General features: G+C 44.2%; 1 protein-coding gene across 1 annotated transcript in view; it reads right to left on the bottom strand.

Moving 5' to 3' along the window:
* The window catches only part of mtd (mustard), a 1,060,402-nt gene that overhangs the window by 164,059 nt on the left and 878,554 nt on the right, over positions 1 to 17,789 (bottom strand). Inside the window, exon 16 of the mRNA XM_067104583.1 lies at positions 16,701 to 16,863. Coding sequence (XP_066960684.1) covers positions 16,701 to 16,863 — 163 coding nt within the window. The remainder of the gene's footprint in view (positions 1 to 16,700; positions 16,864 to 17,789) is intronic.

Below are 17,789 nucleotides of genomic sequence, written 5' to 3'. Positions count from 1 at the left end.
CCAAATTACTAGAGAGTTACTGACCTAAACTAACCTAACCTAGGGTCATGGCAAAAAAAACCGGGGCTGGTACAATACTAGTACTATACAGGCAGTCCCTGGTTTATGACAGGGGTTCCGTTTTTCAGCCGCGTCGTAAACCGAAAATCGTCGTAAACCGAAAAATCGTCAAAAATCCTAAGAAAACCTTACTTTTAATGCTTTGGGTGTATTGAAAACGATGTAAACTGCATTTTATTGAGTTTTTCATAAAAAAAACCTCCAAATTTTTAATATTCTGCCATTTTGGAGCCATATTTCTTCCGTCGGATCGGTGTATGACACGTCGTAACCCCGGAACATGTGATGTAAACCAGGAACTAATTTCTGATGAATATATTTGAAAAGTGTCGTAACCTCAGAACGTCGTAAGCTGGACCCGTCGTAAACCGGGGACTGCCTGTATACATCTTGGAAATATGCTGCCCGGCCTAGGTTAAGCTAATTCTAAATTGGGGGGAATACATAGTAGGGGGTGAAGGTTACTGTAAGTCTAGTGGGCATTTCAGAGGGAATAGGCCCTATAGCCTAACCAAACCAGACACATATATAGATGCTTTTGGGGCAAAGTTTTTCTTATATGCAAATTTTGTTAGAATCTATGGCTTTTTGATTGTTGATCAACTTCTTCTTAGTTTGACAAAATTTTCTTCCAAATTCTGTTGATGGACAAAAACACAAAGATTAACTCTTTGTTTCACTTACTAAAAACACAACACCACAGCCGTTCCATCACTCGTCACTACCTCTTCAAAGTGCATAATCTGGACATGTTGTTTCAGATTTAGCTGGCCTTGTGCCAGCACAGACTCTTGCTCCTAGAGCAGCCTGTAATTCTGGACATAGCATCCTGTTGTTTTGTTACAGTGTGCAGACGGATATGTAGCATGCAAAACAATAATAATACAACAAATCATTACAATAAGTAAAAAATAAACTATTTAGTCATAAAAGTTACAATACAATAAAATTTATAATAACATAATTTACTTTGTGAAAAACAGCGAAAACAAAAACCATGTGCTCTGGTGGCAACAAACAAAATAGAAATAGAAATGCAGGTATACAGATTACGGGGAGAGACCTGGAAGGTGGGGGGGGGGTGAAAGAGAAAGTGTGTGATTTAAAAGGTGTTGCTGACGTTGTTATGGTGGTTTATGTTAGCGTTGTTTGTTGTAGGACGTCTGCTAGGTGGGAGCGATCTTTCCGCTTCTAGTCTTCTCTCTCTCCTCCCCCCCCCCTTTTCCACTCCTCCTCTCCCCGTAATCTGTACACCTGCATTTCTATTTCTGTTTTGTTTGTTACCACCAGAACACGCGTTTTGTTTTCACTATTTTTCACACAGTAAATTATATTATAAATTTTATTGTACTGTAACTTTTATAACTGTAAATAAATTAAAATTGTTTATTTTGTACTCATTGTTATTGTAATGTTTCATAGTATTGTATTATTATTGTTTTGGATGCTACATATCCGTCCACACACTGTAACAAAACAACAGGACGCTATGTCCACATCATACACTTTGAAGAGGTCACGACGAGTGACGGAACAGCTGTGGTGTTGTGTTTTTAGTAAATGGAACAGAGAGTTAATCTTTGTTTTTTTGTCCATCAACTGAATTTGGAAGAATGTAGAAGATTCAGGAAATATTGTCAAACTAATAAGATGTTGATCAACAATCAAAAAGCCATAGAATTCAATGAAATTTGTATGTATATATTGAGAAATACAGTAAACCCCGCGTATTCGCGTTCTCATGGTTCGCGGACTCACGCATTCGCGGGTTTCTCTGTGGAACACTAGCCATCATTCGCAGAAAATTTGCCCATTTGCGGTACTGAGACATATTCACTAATTACTGTATTTTCATATAATTTTCATGAATAAATGCACTTTTTGTGATAAAACTATTAAAATATTCAGGTATAAGCATTTTTACAGAGTTTTTCTTGGTTTAAGCTATCAAAATGGACAGTTCTAAGTGTTTTTAGAGGGGTTTTAAGCATTCGCATGATTTGACCTATTAAGCGGGTTGTTTGGGGACGACTGTATTCACTAATTACTGTATTTTCACATAATTTTCATGACTAAATGCACATTTTTGATAAAACTATTAAAATACTCAGGCATAAGCATTTTTAGAGGGTTTTTTGTGTTTAAACTATCAAAATAGGCAGTTCTAAGTGTTTTAGAGGGGGTGTAAAGGTGTCAAATGCCTCTTCATTTCTGCATTAATCATGCCATATATATTACCCGTTACTATTTCATATTTTTTATGTATCTCTCCATACACATAATTGTCCAGCCTTTCTGCCGATGTACTGTATGTAACTACTTTGTACGTTTATTGTAACGCAAATTATTCTCATTTAACAAACGCAAATTCTTGTCCAAATGCGTGGCATGGGAATCCGCAGGTCTGTCACTTCCTTTCTGTCCGCATTCCTCAATGTATACCTGGTTTCCCAGAAATAAATCGGTCATACCCACACCTGTCTTCTTGAACCTCACAACTGGTGACCCCAGAGTGACTGGTAACCATGCGGTTTTGGCCCCGCCATAAACAGACTAAATACGGCCGCATTTACCTTCAGAGGGCCATAAACAGACTAAATACGGCCGCATTTACCTTCAGAGAGCCTTTTAACAGACTCAAAACGGCGACACAGTCTAGGCCTCTGAAAGCTCCTTCCTCAGAGGAACCCCATGCCATTAACGGACTAATAACGGCGTCCCCGCAAGGGTACGTTTTGGCATTTCGAATGGTTTGGCCCTCGCCATTCACGACTCACGTCGACCACTCGAATTCTAATACCATTAGCAGACTAAATACAGTGCGTACTCGCGTTTCGGTGTGTGAAAGTAAAGATGGCAGTCTGAATTACAATCGCAATCCGAAAACATGGAAATCGTCTGCATGCCCCTTTCGCCCACAAAGCCAGATGTGGTAAAGCTCCCCCCATTTTCACACCAGAATACAGCATCTTGGTTTCTGCGCGCAGATGCTCACTTCCACATGGCACGCATCACAGATGAGACAACCAAGGCAGACGTTACCATGACGATGCTACCTGAAGAGGTCTTCAACAAGATCACCCCATGGCTTGACTCTCAGCCAGACAAGGTCACTTACACAGCCTTGCGAGATAAGCTGATACAAACGTGTCCCATGCCCGTCCCCGAGAGAGCTCAGCACACCCTTGACCTATTAACCCGGCCCCTGGGGGAAAATCACCCAGGGATGCCTGGGATGAATTGCAGGGTCTAGTAACACTGCCGGGGATCGACGCAAATGGGCACAGGAAGAAAATCAGCCTGACGAACAATATTCCTGTGGCGCCTTCCGCAGGAGGTGAGGGGCCAAATTACTGATGCAGATGCTCTTCTCATGGATGAGCTGGTCAACGTCGCCCAGAAAATCCACGAAGCCACTAAGGCCTCCAAGCACGCTGCTGCCCTTGCAGCCTGTAGCCTGATGTCGGAGAACGACGACCCACAGAACACAAACGTGATCTACAGGAGGAGAGCACTGCCAAGGGAGCAGGGAGCATGGACGAACCCAGAGCAGAGGGTGTGGATGAACCCGGCGTGGTGCTTTTTCCACAGAAGATTCGGCCCCAGCGCCAGGAACTGCAGAACCCCTTGTTCCTTCAAAAAACGAGAAGGGCGGCCACAAGTAACAGCAGTGGCCGCAAAATACAATGACTCGCGACCAGCAGGTTTCTTCATCAGAGACGATATATCAACACGGCGCCTGCTGGTTGACACGGGCGCAATGCAGTCGGTGTTCCCGCCATCTGAGGAGGACCACGCCCGGACAGCTGACTCCACGACCTTCCTGGTAGCTGCAAACAGAACCCCCATCCGCTGCTGTGGAACAACGACCTGCACAATCAACTTCTTGGGCCGCAGGTATCACTGGTCTTTCATCATTGCAGAGGTCAAGTTCCCCCTCCTGGGCGCCGATTTCCTGGGAAACCACGGACTCCTGGTCGACGTCAACAGGAAACGCCTCCTAGACACCGGAACCTGCCATTCCCAACCATTCTCCACCGGACTGCGGATGCCCGCCGTCTGCTTCACAGCCTCGAACAATAACACCATCCTCCTCCAGGAGTTCCTGGATGTTTTTAAACCACAGCTCCACCATTTGCCAGGGGCTGGTGCCAAGCACAGCATCTACCAACACATCACTACAACAGGCCCCCCAAACTCATGCCAAGTTCCGATGCCTGCCCCCCCAAAAACTACAAGACACCAAACAGGCCTTCACCGAAATGGAACAGATGGGCGTCTGTACCAAAGCATTGAGCCCACGAGCGTCTCCCCTGCATATGGTAGAAAGGGCACACCACTCACTGAAGGCAGCTCTAATGGCACGTTGCACTGATGAAAACTGGAGGGCCCAACTCCCCTGGGTCCTGCTGGGTCTCCACACCGCACCAAGGGCAGATGGCGACATATCCCCTGCAGAAAAAGTCTACAGAGAAACACTAGCTGTTCCAGGGGAATTCTTCCAGCCATCAGCCGACGGCACAGACACCCACCTCCCGAGGTTGAGGGAACTAGCACAGAAGTTAGCGCCCTGCCATAAGACCTTCATGGAGAGAACCAACACCTACAGCCCAGCCAGCCTGGATTCCCACACCTACGTCTTCGTCAGGATAGACGCCCATCGACCGCCCTTGGCCAGGCCCTATGGGGCCCTCACCAAGTCATAGACAGGACCCCCAAGGCATATCTCATCGACGTCCATGGCCGGGAGGATTGGGTTTCCATCGACAGGCTGAAACCACCATTCCTTTTCGACAGCAAAATCTGGGAGGAGGCAGGTAGACGTCCCAGGGTCCCCTCAAAATGCGCCTGCAGACATACCCTCCGCCCCACCAAGGAGAAGCCGTGGGCGCCCCAGAGGCCGTGCTGCGGCAGATCCAGCAACTGACGTAGCCCCCTGCCCACAGTTCTCAAAGAGAAAGGGTTACCTCCTGCTCGCCCAGCGCCTCCGTGATTAATGTCCATGTCATCCAATAATTATATCTGTAATCATTGTCTTGGGAGTACTTGTAAAGGCATCAAACGCCTCTTCATTTCTGCATTAATCACGCCATGTATATTACCCATTATTATTTCATATTTTTTATGTATCTCTCCATACGCATTATTGTCTGGCCCTTCCGCAGATGTATGTAGCTACTTTGTACATTTTTTGTAACACAAATTATTCTCATCTAACAAACGCAAATTCTTGTCCAAATGCGTGACATGGGAATCCGCAGGTCGGTCACTTCCTTTCCGTCCACATTCCTCAATGTATACCTGGTTTCCCAGAAACAAATCAGTCATACCCAGACCTGTCTTCTTGAACCTCACAGGGGTTTTAAGTATTTGTGGATTTTCGCTATTCAAAGGGGCGCAAATCTGCATCCCCACAAATACGGGGCTTACTGTAATTGAAAGACCTGTGTTCGATCCTAATGTGAGTCAGAAATTTATATATCATATATATATATATATATATATATGACTATTTATCACATCATTTGATTCAAAATATACAATCAGAAAGCTACAAACGTCTCTCTTGTGGCCGACTGGTTAGTGTGTCACTGTAAATGACCTCCTGATTTTTAATCAGCTGGTTCGATCCCACGGACGGTGGACTTATTATCACCTAAAATTCCTTCGGTAACATATATGAAAATATATTACTTGCGAGGTAGAGTGAATTGGATATTAAAGGACGTTTGTAGCTTTCTGATTATATATATATATATATATATTATATATATATATATATATATATATATATATATATATATATATATATATATATATATATATATCTGCCAAATACATTTTCTGAGTTCAGTCCCGTGTCAGCCGGGTGAAATTCCATTACAGCACGAATTTCTAGGTATAACAATGCTAGATATACCAGAGAAAAAGAGCTTTCAGGAAAGCTGGGGTTACTACCCCCAGTCGATCGTCTTTAGAAGACGTCGGTATAATGAAGGGGTGAGTGAAATACCACTACCACGGAAATATACTGAAAGATCTCTCCTTATCAAAACCCCGTGAAAAGAGCGGTGAGCGTTACAGCCCCACACTCAACACCCGCCAGGACGGCGACACCAGCGCCACCTACTTAATTCCATTTTCTAGCACGTGATACGTTCGTTTCTTTTGTGTGCTCGTCCCTATTTTGGTTTATTTTTTTCTTCATCTACGATGACTTCGGGAGCACCTTTTCCATCTCTAAGTTAAGTACCATCTTCTTGTGGGGTTTTTGATCTATTATGGCTGTTTTGGGGTCTCAGTATTTTCATAAATATTGAGATCTTCTTATGATGCCACGCGCCCCCTATCAGCCATGGCGATCGCGCAGGCTTAACTCCTTCTGTTATTTCGGTCGGAGTTTTCTCCCAGTCGCTATATATATTTAGATTTTAACCCTTGAATTCCTTCCTGGTGGCAAGAATGCTAAATGGTGGCCCCTCCAACCTTAGTTTTTGTTTTGCATTTTGGCCTATCGGCCTCTCTTAGGAGTTGCTCCATCCAGGTAACCCCACCAGGTCGGGTTCTTTTCATTTAGTCTCATAGGCTATTATGTTATTCTTGAAGATGGTGCTCTTATTTTAAGTTTAATGTTTTTAGTTTTATTTTTGTTGTGTAGTTTGCCTCTGATGAACTTATAAATATTTTGAATACTCGAGGTAGGCTACACTTCCTGAGATTTCGTATTTTTATTCTGATTGTTTTTGTATGATGGTTGTAGTGTGGGCTCCATCCCTAGCCTTGGGTGGGGAGATCAGGTTGAGGGAGTTTTGTTGCTGTTCCTCAGGAGTCGTTTTTTTAGGGCAGAGTGAGCCCTTAGTCCTCTTCCCCATTTCGGGGGAATCGAGTTCTTTGGATGTGTTCCTCTTGGCTAGTCGCCTTCTTATCCCCTACTGCTCCCTGGTTGGCTCTCGGCACAAAATTTCTCCCTGTTGGTTCCTCCTCTCCTTTTTTTCCCCTCTCTCCCTCCTAACCTATGCTAGGTTTGGTTTTATTAGGCTACGCCTAGAGAGTTGGGCTTTGGGCTGTGTAGCTCCCCAGGAGTAGGCCCCTCCCAAGTTCATTGTCTTGGGAAGGGGTTGCAGTTGAGCGGGTGTCATGTTCTCCCTTGTCTCCTCTCCCCTTCCGGTAGCCTCCTCCTCCTCTCCCCACCACCCCCCTTCAGCCTCCCAGACTGGACATGCGGGTGACGCTAGATGGCGTTTTCTCCGAGTCAGGGACTTCTCCTATTGGTAGAGGGATTCGCTCCCTCCCATGACGTCCCAGTCAGCTGTGGTGGGGTTGGTGGTTTGGTTACTCAAAGCGTGTTGAATCCTGTCTCACCTCTCGTCTCCCCATCGAGCTAACGTTGAGTTTAGGTTTGGCCCCCGGTATGTTATGAACATTGATCCTTTACCCACTTGTTTCTCGGCGGGAGATAAGGTGTGAGATGATTCATATGTCACGCCAGCATACAGACTTCTCCGGTCTCGGAGGGTTACCATCATTGTTAATTTTGTTTTATTGTTATTATTATTATTATTGTTTTGTTCTACCATACGTGATTCCGGTCCCACACCGGGGGCTCCGCCGTTAATTTTCTGGCAGCCCTTATGGTTGGTTCCTGGTTTTCGTTCCTTCATTCCCCGAGTCCTCCGGGTATGAACCTTAAACTTCCGCTCGATGCATTTAAAGCTTATTGGCCCAGTTTAATTTGATAGTTCTTCTACACCGGAGTATTCCGGTTGTAGTTGAGTTTCCTGGCCTTGCCGGGCTTTATTTTGTTTAGAGTGTGAGGTTCATGTACTTTTATCTTTACAGACTGTTCGCTGTGAGGAGTCTTGGGGTGTACCGCCTCCCTTCAACAACCCTACGGGCACGTGGTGTGCCGGACCCACGCTGGTTATGCGGTCCGCTGGACGACCTGGTTGTTTGGCACCCCGATGGCTGTGAGGTTTGCTTCGCCTCTCCGCAACCATCCAAGACGAGTCGGTAAGTGAAAGTCTTCTTTCAGTAAATTTCCGGTCCATGCTCCCCATATTGTTATTGTTTATATTCTCCGAATGGTCTTTGCATTCCTGACTAACCACAGGTTTCCTTGCAGGCGGATGAAACTTCCAAGAAGTCTGCCTTGAATCCCTCCGCCTGGGTGGCTGGGTTCGGCAGGAATGTTCCGTCTGGGAAGCCCCACGTCCTCGACGCCAGGTTGAGGGACCTGCTTTACCCCCGCGCACGGGTGGCGCAGCAGTTCCAGAAGAACTTGCCACCCCTATTATCCAGCAGATCCGGATGAGACCCAGCCACCTCAAGTGGACATTATGTACGCCGAGGTCTCGGAGGATGTTGCCGCCTAAACCTCGACCTGGAACCAATGAATACGGAGCAGGACCAGGTGGTAAGTGGAGAGGTAAGTGAGGATGTTGGGCGGGCCTCTTTGTTTAACTCCCCCTGCTTCATCTATATCATCTTTTTCAGGTTTTGTGAAGTCTTCTCCTTTGGGTGATAGAGCTCCGTCTGCTATCCCAAGTTGAAGACTTCATGGAAGGCTAAGGGCTATAAGTCCTCGACTTCTAAGAAGGCATTGCCCTTCCCCGTCAAAGGCTAAGGTCCCAGGACCTGTAGCCTCCGGGAGCAAGTCTAGCTCCTCCGGCAAGGGCGTGAGTAAGAGGGCGGCAAAATCAAGCCCTCCTCCCCAGCCTCTTTTTTTGACGCACAAGGCCTGGCCACTGAACTGTACAAACAGTTCACGAAGGATCTAGACTTCGAGATTTGAGATGATCTCAGAAAAGTTTGCCACTTATGACAATGTACTGGAAGGTTTGGCTCACCCAACCTAAAAGCCGAACCACAGTATCTATCCCCGACACTGGGCGGACCTCCCGCCGCTTTGATGTCGGAAACCCTTTGGCGGTTCAGACCGGGCCATCCAACATGATGGCAAACTTACCTTAGACGGTCTGGGCACGAGACGGTTGGAGGAGTTGGAGTTCTTCCCCCCCGATCTCTTGCCCCCTTATCCTGGCTTTGTGAGGCTTACCGAAGAGGCCTGGATTCGGTCAGACAAGGTACCTAGGGAAACTGTCATCATCCCTAGAGACCAAGCCCAGTCGGCTCTCCTGCGCACTCTCACGGAGTGGCAGGCAGTGAACACAAAATTGACCCCTTTCAAGGGCAATTTCACGATGTTCACCCTAGGTGAAGATCTTCCCACTCCGTGTATGGACAAAATTGCTCTGGCCACGACCCGAGCATGCTTCGATGGGAATCCCTTTCCTCAATTGAGAGAAACAGACCCTACTTCCCTGGTATTCCCAGGAAGTAACGAGTTCTGGGTGGACGCTCCGTCCACTTTCACTGTAGGCAAGCTGGACCCTCTTTGCGCTTCCACGCAGTTTAGCGAGCAACTCCCTAAGCTGCCGGAATCATTGTTAAAGGCGGAGTTTGAGACCCGGACTAAGTTAGCCCGGTCCTTGAGCCCGGCTGTCTTACTGAGGCTACTGCCGTCTCCAAGGCTCGGACGAAACCTTTTTCCAGGTTCTGGCTAAGTCTTTCCTGGCGACCTTCCAGTTAGACTTACATGAGTTTGTTATGGCTAGGCTGGAATGTAGAAAGTTTATTTTTGCTGACGGGACAATCCGCCACGAGCCTAACAAGCTCATTAAAAGTTCAATCTGGGGACCTAATCTCTTCCCTGAAGAAGAGGTTATCGTTCATGGAGAGGCTACACGGGCCAACCAGAGTCTTCGCGCCGGGTGGGGAATTCCCACTTATAAGCGCAAGACCCCAGAATCGGCCGGCCCCCAGACGAAAGGAGGAAAAAGGTTCAGAGACATAAGAGGCCTCATCAGGCGATGGTTTGCCGCCCCGGTCTCGGCAGTGGCCCAGCCATCTACCTCTAAGTCCCAACCCCAACAGTATGTTTTGGTTCAACCAGCTGGCGCCTCCTATGTGTCCTCACCAGCATACAACCCTACATATGAAGGCCGTGGATTTTTTCACGGCCTCAATAGAGTGGCAAGGGGAGGAAGGGGCAAGGCCCCCCACAGAGGAAAGTTTAACACCACCCCAAGGGGGAGAGGACGTGGTAGAGGGAACAAACCCGCTCCCTCCCACTGAGAAGACACAGGTAGGCGGTCGCCTGTATTGGTTCAGGGACCAATGGACCTTCAGCCCTTGGGCACACAGCATTGTGTCCAAAGGACTGGGGTGGAGCTGGATCAAGAATCCTCCTCCAAACAGATTTTACCAGCCACCCACATCAATCCTACAGGATTATGTGGAAAGAACTGCTCAACAAACGAGCAATAAAGAAAGCAAGGCACCTAAAATTTCAAGGCAGGCTATTCACTGTTCCCAAAAAGACCGATCAGCAAAGAGTGATCCTGGATCTGTCGTGTCTAAATCTCTACATAAAATGCGACAAGTTTCGCATGCTTACGGTAGCTCAGGTCCGGACTCTACTTCCCGCGTGGAGCCGCCACCACCTCTATCGATCTTTCAGACGCTTATTATCACGTCCCAGTTGCGCGAACTTCTCTCAGTTCCTCGGTTTCAGACTCGGGAACAAAGCCTACTCCTTCAGGGTCATGCCCTTCGGTCTGAACATTGCACCCAGGATATTCACCAAGCTGGCGGATACGGTAGTACAGCAGCCCGGTCCCAAGGAATCCCAGCAGCGTACCTGGACGACTGGATAATCTGGGCTCCAACTGTTCCGGAGTGTCAGAAAGCCACGTCCATAGTCACCAATTTCCTAGAGTCATTGGGTTTTCAGCTGAACAGGAGAAGTCCCGCCTGACGGAGTCTCGGTTTCAATGGCTGGGGCTTCAGTGGGACCTGTCCTCCCCACACGTTATCTCTCCCTCCTTCCAAGAGGAAAGAGATAGCATCTCTCACCAAGAGATTTCTCAAAATCAGTCAGCATCCCGCCGATGGGTCCCAGGAAAGGGTCCTTGGTCTCTCCAATTTGCTTCAGTAACAGACCTGCTTTTGAAAGCAAAATTAAAGGACATAAACAGGGTGTGGCGGAGTTTCGAGCAAACACCAAGCTCAGGGACAAGGTCTCTCTATCCTCGGATCTTAAAGACAAGGCTATGCCTTGGACCACAGTCAAGGGCCTGTCCAAAACAGTCCCACTTCAGTTTCCTCCGGCACTAGTTATCCACACAGACGCTTCTCTAAGCGGCTGGGGGATATTCACCAAAACAGAAAGTACAAGGAACGTGGTCCACAATGTTTCAGCAGTTCCATATAAACACCCTGGAAGCCATGGCTGTCTTTCTGACGCTGAAGAAAATCCGCCCTCCCAATCAGATTCATATCAGGTTGGTGTTAGACAGCGAGTGGTGGTTCATTGCATCAACAGGGGCGGCCCAAATCAGGTCGAGTAAAACATCCCAAGTAATGGTAGCTATCTTCTCCTGGCGAACAAGCACGGTTGGCACCTGTCAGCCACCCACCTAGCAGGTGTCCGAACGGTGGCGGATTCCTGTCCAGGACTACCCCGTTGGAGACGGAATGGTCCCTGGATGCGGAATCTTCCAGTGGATTTGCCGCCAGGTTCCGGGACCCAAGTGGATCTGTTCGCAACAGAGAGCAACTTCAAGCTCCCTGTTACGTAGCCCCAACCTGGACCTCAGGCGTTCGCCACAGACGCAATGACAGTAGATTGGAACAATTGGGGAGAGAATTTATCTGTTCCCTCCAATAAATTTGCTGCTGAAAGTTTTACACAAACTAAGGACATTCAAAGGCCAACCAGCTCTGGTAGCCCTCTATTGGCCGAAGAGCAATTGGTTCCTCTCTTCAGGAACTGGGCTTTATGGAGTCTTCGGATTCCCAAGCCCATTCTGACCCAGACAGTACAAACCAAGACTGTGTCAGCTTCCTCAAGGATTCAAGATGCCCTAGTTTTATGGATTTTATAAAGTTCGCAGCTCAAAAGGAGCAAACATTGACCCTGTCAACACTTTGTTTTTAGAATCAGATAAAAAGAGATTCTACTGTTAGGCAATATGACTCAGCAGTCAAAAGTTAGCCTCCTTCCTGAAAGCATCTGAAGCCAAAATTATGACAGACTAATTTAGGAGTTTCCTTCTTTAGGTCACTGTTTGAGAAAGGCCTGGCTCCGGCCACTATTACCACAGTCAAGTCGGCATTGAAGAAAGTATTTCTTTACGGCTTTAAAATTGACCTTACAGATTCTTATTTTTCATCCATCCCCAGAGCATGCGCTCCTGAGACCAGTATCACGCCCACATTCTGTTACTTGGTTTCTTAATGACGTCCTTAAGTTAGGCCAGAATTGGATAACTTACATTGCTCTTATCAAGATCTGTTAAGGAAAACCTTATTTTTACTTTAGTTTGGCTTCAGGTGCTAGAATTTCAGAGCTATCAGCTCTCACTAGAGGTGATAATTTTGTTAACTTCCTCCCATCTGAGAAGTCCTCCTCTCCCCTGACCCTAGATTTTTAGCTAAAAACGAAGACCCACAGGACAGGTGGTCTCCTGAAGGTGGTGCCCTTCCTCAAGATCAATCTTTATGTCCAGTCCATACACTTAAATCTTATCTCTCAAGAACTCCACAGAGTAAGTCGGGTCCTCTTTTTATTAGGAGAAAGGTGGTACTCTTTCCCTTAATGGTATAAGACAACAAATTCTGTATTTCATTAAACAAGCCAACCCAGACTCAGTTCCTAAAGTTCATGATATTCGAGCAGTGGCTACTTTACTAATTATTTTCATAATATGGACTTTTCAGAATTATCAAAATATAATGGTTGGAAATCACCTCTAGTGTTTAAACGCCACTATTTAAAAATCACTCAAGCCTGAAATATTCTACTGTAGCAGTGGGAAGTGTCATCTCCCCCACATTAAATAATTATATCTTTCCTTTTCCCCCCCGCCCGCCTACCTCATTTGCTTCTCTGCTTGTTTTCCTGGTCGTTTATGCCTCACTGCCTAGCTCCTTCATATTGATATATTTGTATTTTATGATGGAAAACTGTAATCTGATTAGCCATAATTGTTTTTTCTGTTTGGGGTACTGGACAGTTTTTGTTGGTTCCACGTACCTTGATAATTGTGTGTTATTTTCATTATTCTTGTCTCTTACATGTTTAAGCCTAAGTTTACATATATAGTTTTAAGGTTGTATTTTTTGTTCTGTGCACATTTCATGTTTCACTACTTTTAAGTAATTTTAAGATTTTTGAGGTTTCTCCCCATCAGACCGGGACCTCCAGTGTTTTGTGGTGTTAAGTTTATGGGTGTGCCTTATAATTAAGTTACCTTACTTTTAAGTATTCTTGCTTCATGGAAGAGATTCCTTAATTAAAATTATTTTCGTTACAATTTTGCCTTTTCTTCAGGTTACCCCCTTGTTTTCCAGTAGCAGTCTTGGCATGATTCTCTATCACTATTTCACCGGCTGACACGGGACTGAACTCAGAAAAGGATTTTGACACAGGAAAAATCTATTTCTGAGGAAGGTCCCCGGTCACCCCGTGACCTCCCTGTCTAGTCTAGTACTCCCTCCCCTTCTTGCACATGCCAAGTCTGGGGTTAGTGCTAGCATGGAATGAAGTAGGTGGCGCTGGTGTCGCCGTCCTGGCGGGTGTTGAGTGTGGGAGCTGTAACGCTCACCGCTCTTTTACGGGGTTTTGATAAGGAGAGATCTTTCGAGTATATTTCCGTGGTAGTGGTATTTCACTCACCCTTCATTATACCGACGTCTTCTAAAGACGATCGACTGGGGTAGTAACCCCAGCTTTCCTGAAAGCTCTTTTTCTCTGGTATATCTAGCATTGTTATACCTAGAAATTCGTGCTGTAATGGAATTTCACCGGTGACAGGACCCTCCCTCAGAAATAGATTTTTCCTGTGTCAAAATCCCTTCATACTACCATGCTTTTAAATTCTAAAAGTGGGTACAAGTTAAAAAAATTGGTGCATGGGATACAAAAGATTGCCACCCCTGAATTAGTGGAACACTGATCTTTTGCAAGCTGCAGTGATGACTTTGGTACCTCAATGAAAATCCTATCTGACTGAGGCTTGATAATCTCTGCATGTGAAGGTCTACTATTTCAAGGTTCTGGTGGAACCTCCATATGTGAGACTGTTGTAAAAGTTTCTCTTACCTGGATAGACTCCAGGGAATATCTCCCAAATGAACAAGAAGTTCCAGTAACCACTCCTGCTGGATCACAGAGATTAGGCTGAAAGGTGAAAATGCATAAGTTGTCCCCATTGTGTACTTAGGGCATCAACTTTCCAAGTTCTTGGACTGACTCGATTGGAGCAGTGGCTCAAAAACTGGTCCCCTAGAGGCTCCTAGCGTCTTACTAATTTTTGGGTAGACTTACCATTCTATGGGAATGACTTGATTCCACCTTACTCGGTGTATGAATCTTACACTAATTTGTGCTACCCTGGAATGAATGTCTGGGTTATTTGTAACTGTTCCTCTGCTCAAATAAAGTCTGCAATGGTGAGCTGACAGAGAGCCTTGAAATTCATTCTCACACGATTTCTCAGGTACACCACTGCTGTTGAATTGTTGCATGTGACACCCACACCTTCAATATAGAGGTGGCTGGCAAGGCGTGGAGAATGAGAAAGTTAGTGTGGCATCTTTTGTTGTATGTAGTACATAATCCTGAAGCCTGATAATCCAAAAGATATATTTTTGCCACCAATATGGCCTTTGATGTGAATACCAAGACATTAGTTGGCTTGGAGACTGCTGATCATAGCTTGCTGAGATGGAGCTGAAGGGGCTAGACCCAGAGCACTGAGAGATTAGCTACAACTTGGCCTGGGTTGTCGCTGTATCAATAAATTTCAAAATGACAGCCTAGAGTCTTCTGATCTTCTCCATATTATATACACAAGATAATGACAAATAGGAAATGAGATGGCTTTGATATATCCTTCACACAACAACAAGAGCAGTTTGTGTTAGTGATGGCTGGACTCTGTGGAAGATGAAGCACAGGAAAGGGATATAGGGTGAATTTTTCTGTCTTAGGAAAAATAAAATCAACAGAACTATTTATAATAAAAAAAAAATGGTGTCAGTCTACTATACATCTACTGTGGTAGTACCCATTAACTGTTAAAGAGAAAATATATACCATTTTCTCCACATACTTGAACTTAAGAGATATGAAAGGTGGACATCTGTTACAGAGTGATGAGCTAGTGAAGACAATGGGCTATCTCACATTTTCACTTACAGAAAATAAGTATGATGGAATCCTTATTCCAGGAAAACCCCAATGTATGGTGCACTGACCTTTCAACTTTGAGATACAGTATCATCATCTTATTGATTTTGACCAAATAAGTGCTTAGGCACTCCAAAGTTTAAATGATTCCACCAACTTGTTCAGTAAAATCCTTCCAACACTAGAAAATAGGTCTGTCCTAAAAACTACACATCTATTCTGATGGTAACCAGTACCTTGGTGGTCACTGAAACTTACAAACTTGTATAGAACCCCAAGAAAGTCTGTGACTATATGCCAAGACACTGTAGAGAATAACATTACACATAAGAAATGCAGAGCCCAGACCTGCTGTACAGTAAAGGCAGCTATGAATCAGTTTTGTTTATCCATGTTTTTCCAGTAAACAGTACAACTTCACTATCTGTAGTTTGTTAGAACGCTGGAAAAACTGCAGGCAAATTTACCCCAAATCTACTTTGATTTTAAAAGTGAGTGGTCAGGACATTTAAAAAAAAAAAGCAGACAAATTTACCTCAAAATCCACCTCGATTTTAAAAGTGAATGGTTAATACATGAATAGTGCATATGAGGTGAGTAATTCCTAGGCAGAATTTGTCTAATGCAAATTTCAATTTACATAAGTTACTTTTTTTAATACAGACCCATTACTTTTATCTCGACAGCTCTCCTTCAGACCCTTCTGTTTTGTCACAGCTGGTTCAGACAACAAAAATGATCCTATTTGCTACCTGAGACCTGAAGGAGGCCCACTGGGTTCCATCTGTGTAACACCTGGTACTATAGTTGCATCCAATCTTCTTCCTCTTTTTTTAAGATTGGAGTGATTGGGATTAAGTGCTGTTGCAAATAAGATTAAGTAAAAGCAATGGGCTTGTAATGAAATAAAATATTTAATCTCAATAATAAAATATTCTTTATTTGAAGAAAATCCATTTACTGTATAATTTAAAAAACTTGAGGACTGGACTACACACACACTCCTCTTCCAATCACGTTTTATAAGTCCACTTTCACATGTTTAATGTCAACCCCACTGACTAGCTAAGATGGGGGTAAGCAGTAGATGAGCAAGTGTCCAGGAAATGTTTCCTTTTCAAGTAATTTTGCAATTTTGTACATGAATTCATTTTTCATATTAAGTTGGCTTGTACTTTATATTATTTAAGAGACAAGTTTCTATATATAAAGTATTAAGTTATGCAATATACAGTTATTATTGAAAAAATATACAGAAATGCAAGTACTGTATTATTAATAAAAAATTCTTGACTGAATTTGTTGTAAAATAATTTTTTTTATAAACTAAAGGTTCTGGGAATAAATTTTGCATACAAAGGTTATTATTGTATGTAATAATACATACCTATTTCTGGGTATACTGAACCAGTATTCAGGACGCATCCTTTTCTTGCCATATGACATCACAGGAGTAGATTTAGGGATACTCTTGCCTGCTGGTTTGCCCATCTTCAAACAAAGATATAGTGGAGGATCTTCACATGATGCTGCAGGCTTTGGAATCAATTCTGCATTAAATATAAAATAAGCATATAAGATATCTTTATTAACAACTCAAGATAGTGATCTATATACGACATTTCAGTACTTGAACTATTCCTTGAAAATTAATGTTCATTAAAACACATTTAAGCAAGGTTTGGAGTGAAGAAGCTTCTATTAAGAGCTTCACTATCCTACAGCAGGCGCACAAGGTCCCAAAAGTGCACAGATTAGCTGAAACAGTGCTGTAGGGAGAGCAACCATTTCGTGCTAGGATAAAAATAATGCTGCTAGATAGGAAAATTTGCACAGGAATAAGAGGTGCAATAGAAAAATAGGGGAAGATGACACCTGAAACAAAAGCTTTTGGGATTGAAGTGGTGGATTTAGTAAATGGGAAGCATTGAGCCCTAAAAAAAGTTTTGGTACCTTTAATAGAGTCCTCCTTGAAGCCTAAATCTTTATGTAGGAAAAAGTTTACATTAGTTTCAAAACCATTTAAAAGTGCAATACATTTCTGTAAATTTAAAGTGTTATTTATTCATAATATACATATACAGGATATATAAGGATGGACTTAAAATCCCGAAACAGTGTGTTTTTGGAAGAATACATCAGTCAACTTCCAAGGGGAAGCATTTGGACAAAGGTAGAGTTTACGGAGATCAAATGTGCTGAAAATAGAAAATTCTATATCATAAATGTCAGCTAAACCTGTTAACAAACAGTCCCACCAGAGGACCCATTAAGGCATTTAAAAGGCAAACTGACTGACACTGGATGTTATATGCAGTAATGCCCAAGGAACTACAAAACTCAATGATGTAACCAGTTTCGTTCCTTTCTCAGAGGCTAGTTGACTACTGACTAGATCTGATACTTTGACTATGATATAAAATTAAATCACAAGACCTACGTAGATATGTAACATATATCTATGTTGTATATTGCT

This window comes from Macrobrachium rosenbergii, chromosome 5, assembly GCF_040412425.1.
Source record: "Macrobrachium rosenbergii isolate ZJJX-2024 chromosome 5, ASM4041242v1, whole genome shotgun sequence".
NCBI lineage: Eukaryota > Metazoa > Arthropoda > Malacostraca > Decapoda > Palaemonidae > Macrobrachium > Macrobrachium rosenbergii.
Note: the sequence above shows the minus strand (reverse complement) of the source record. Positions and strands in the feature narration are given on the sequence as shown.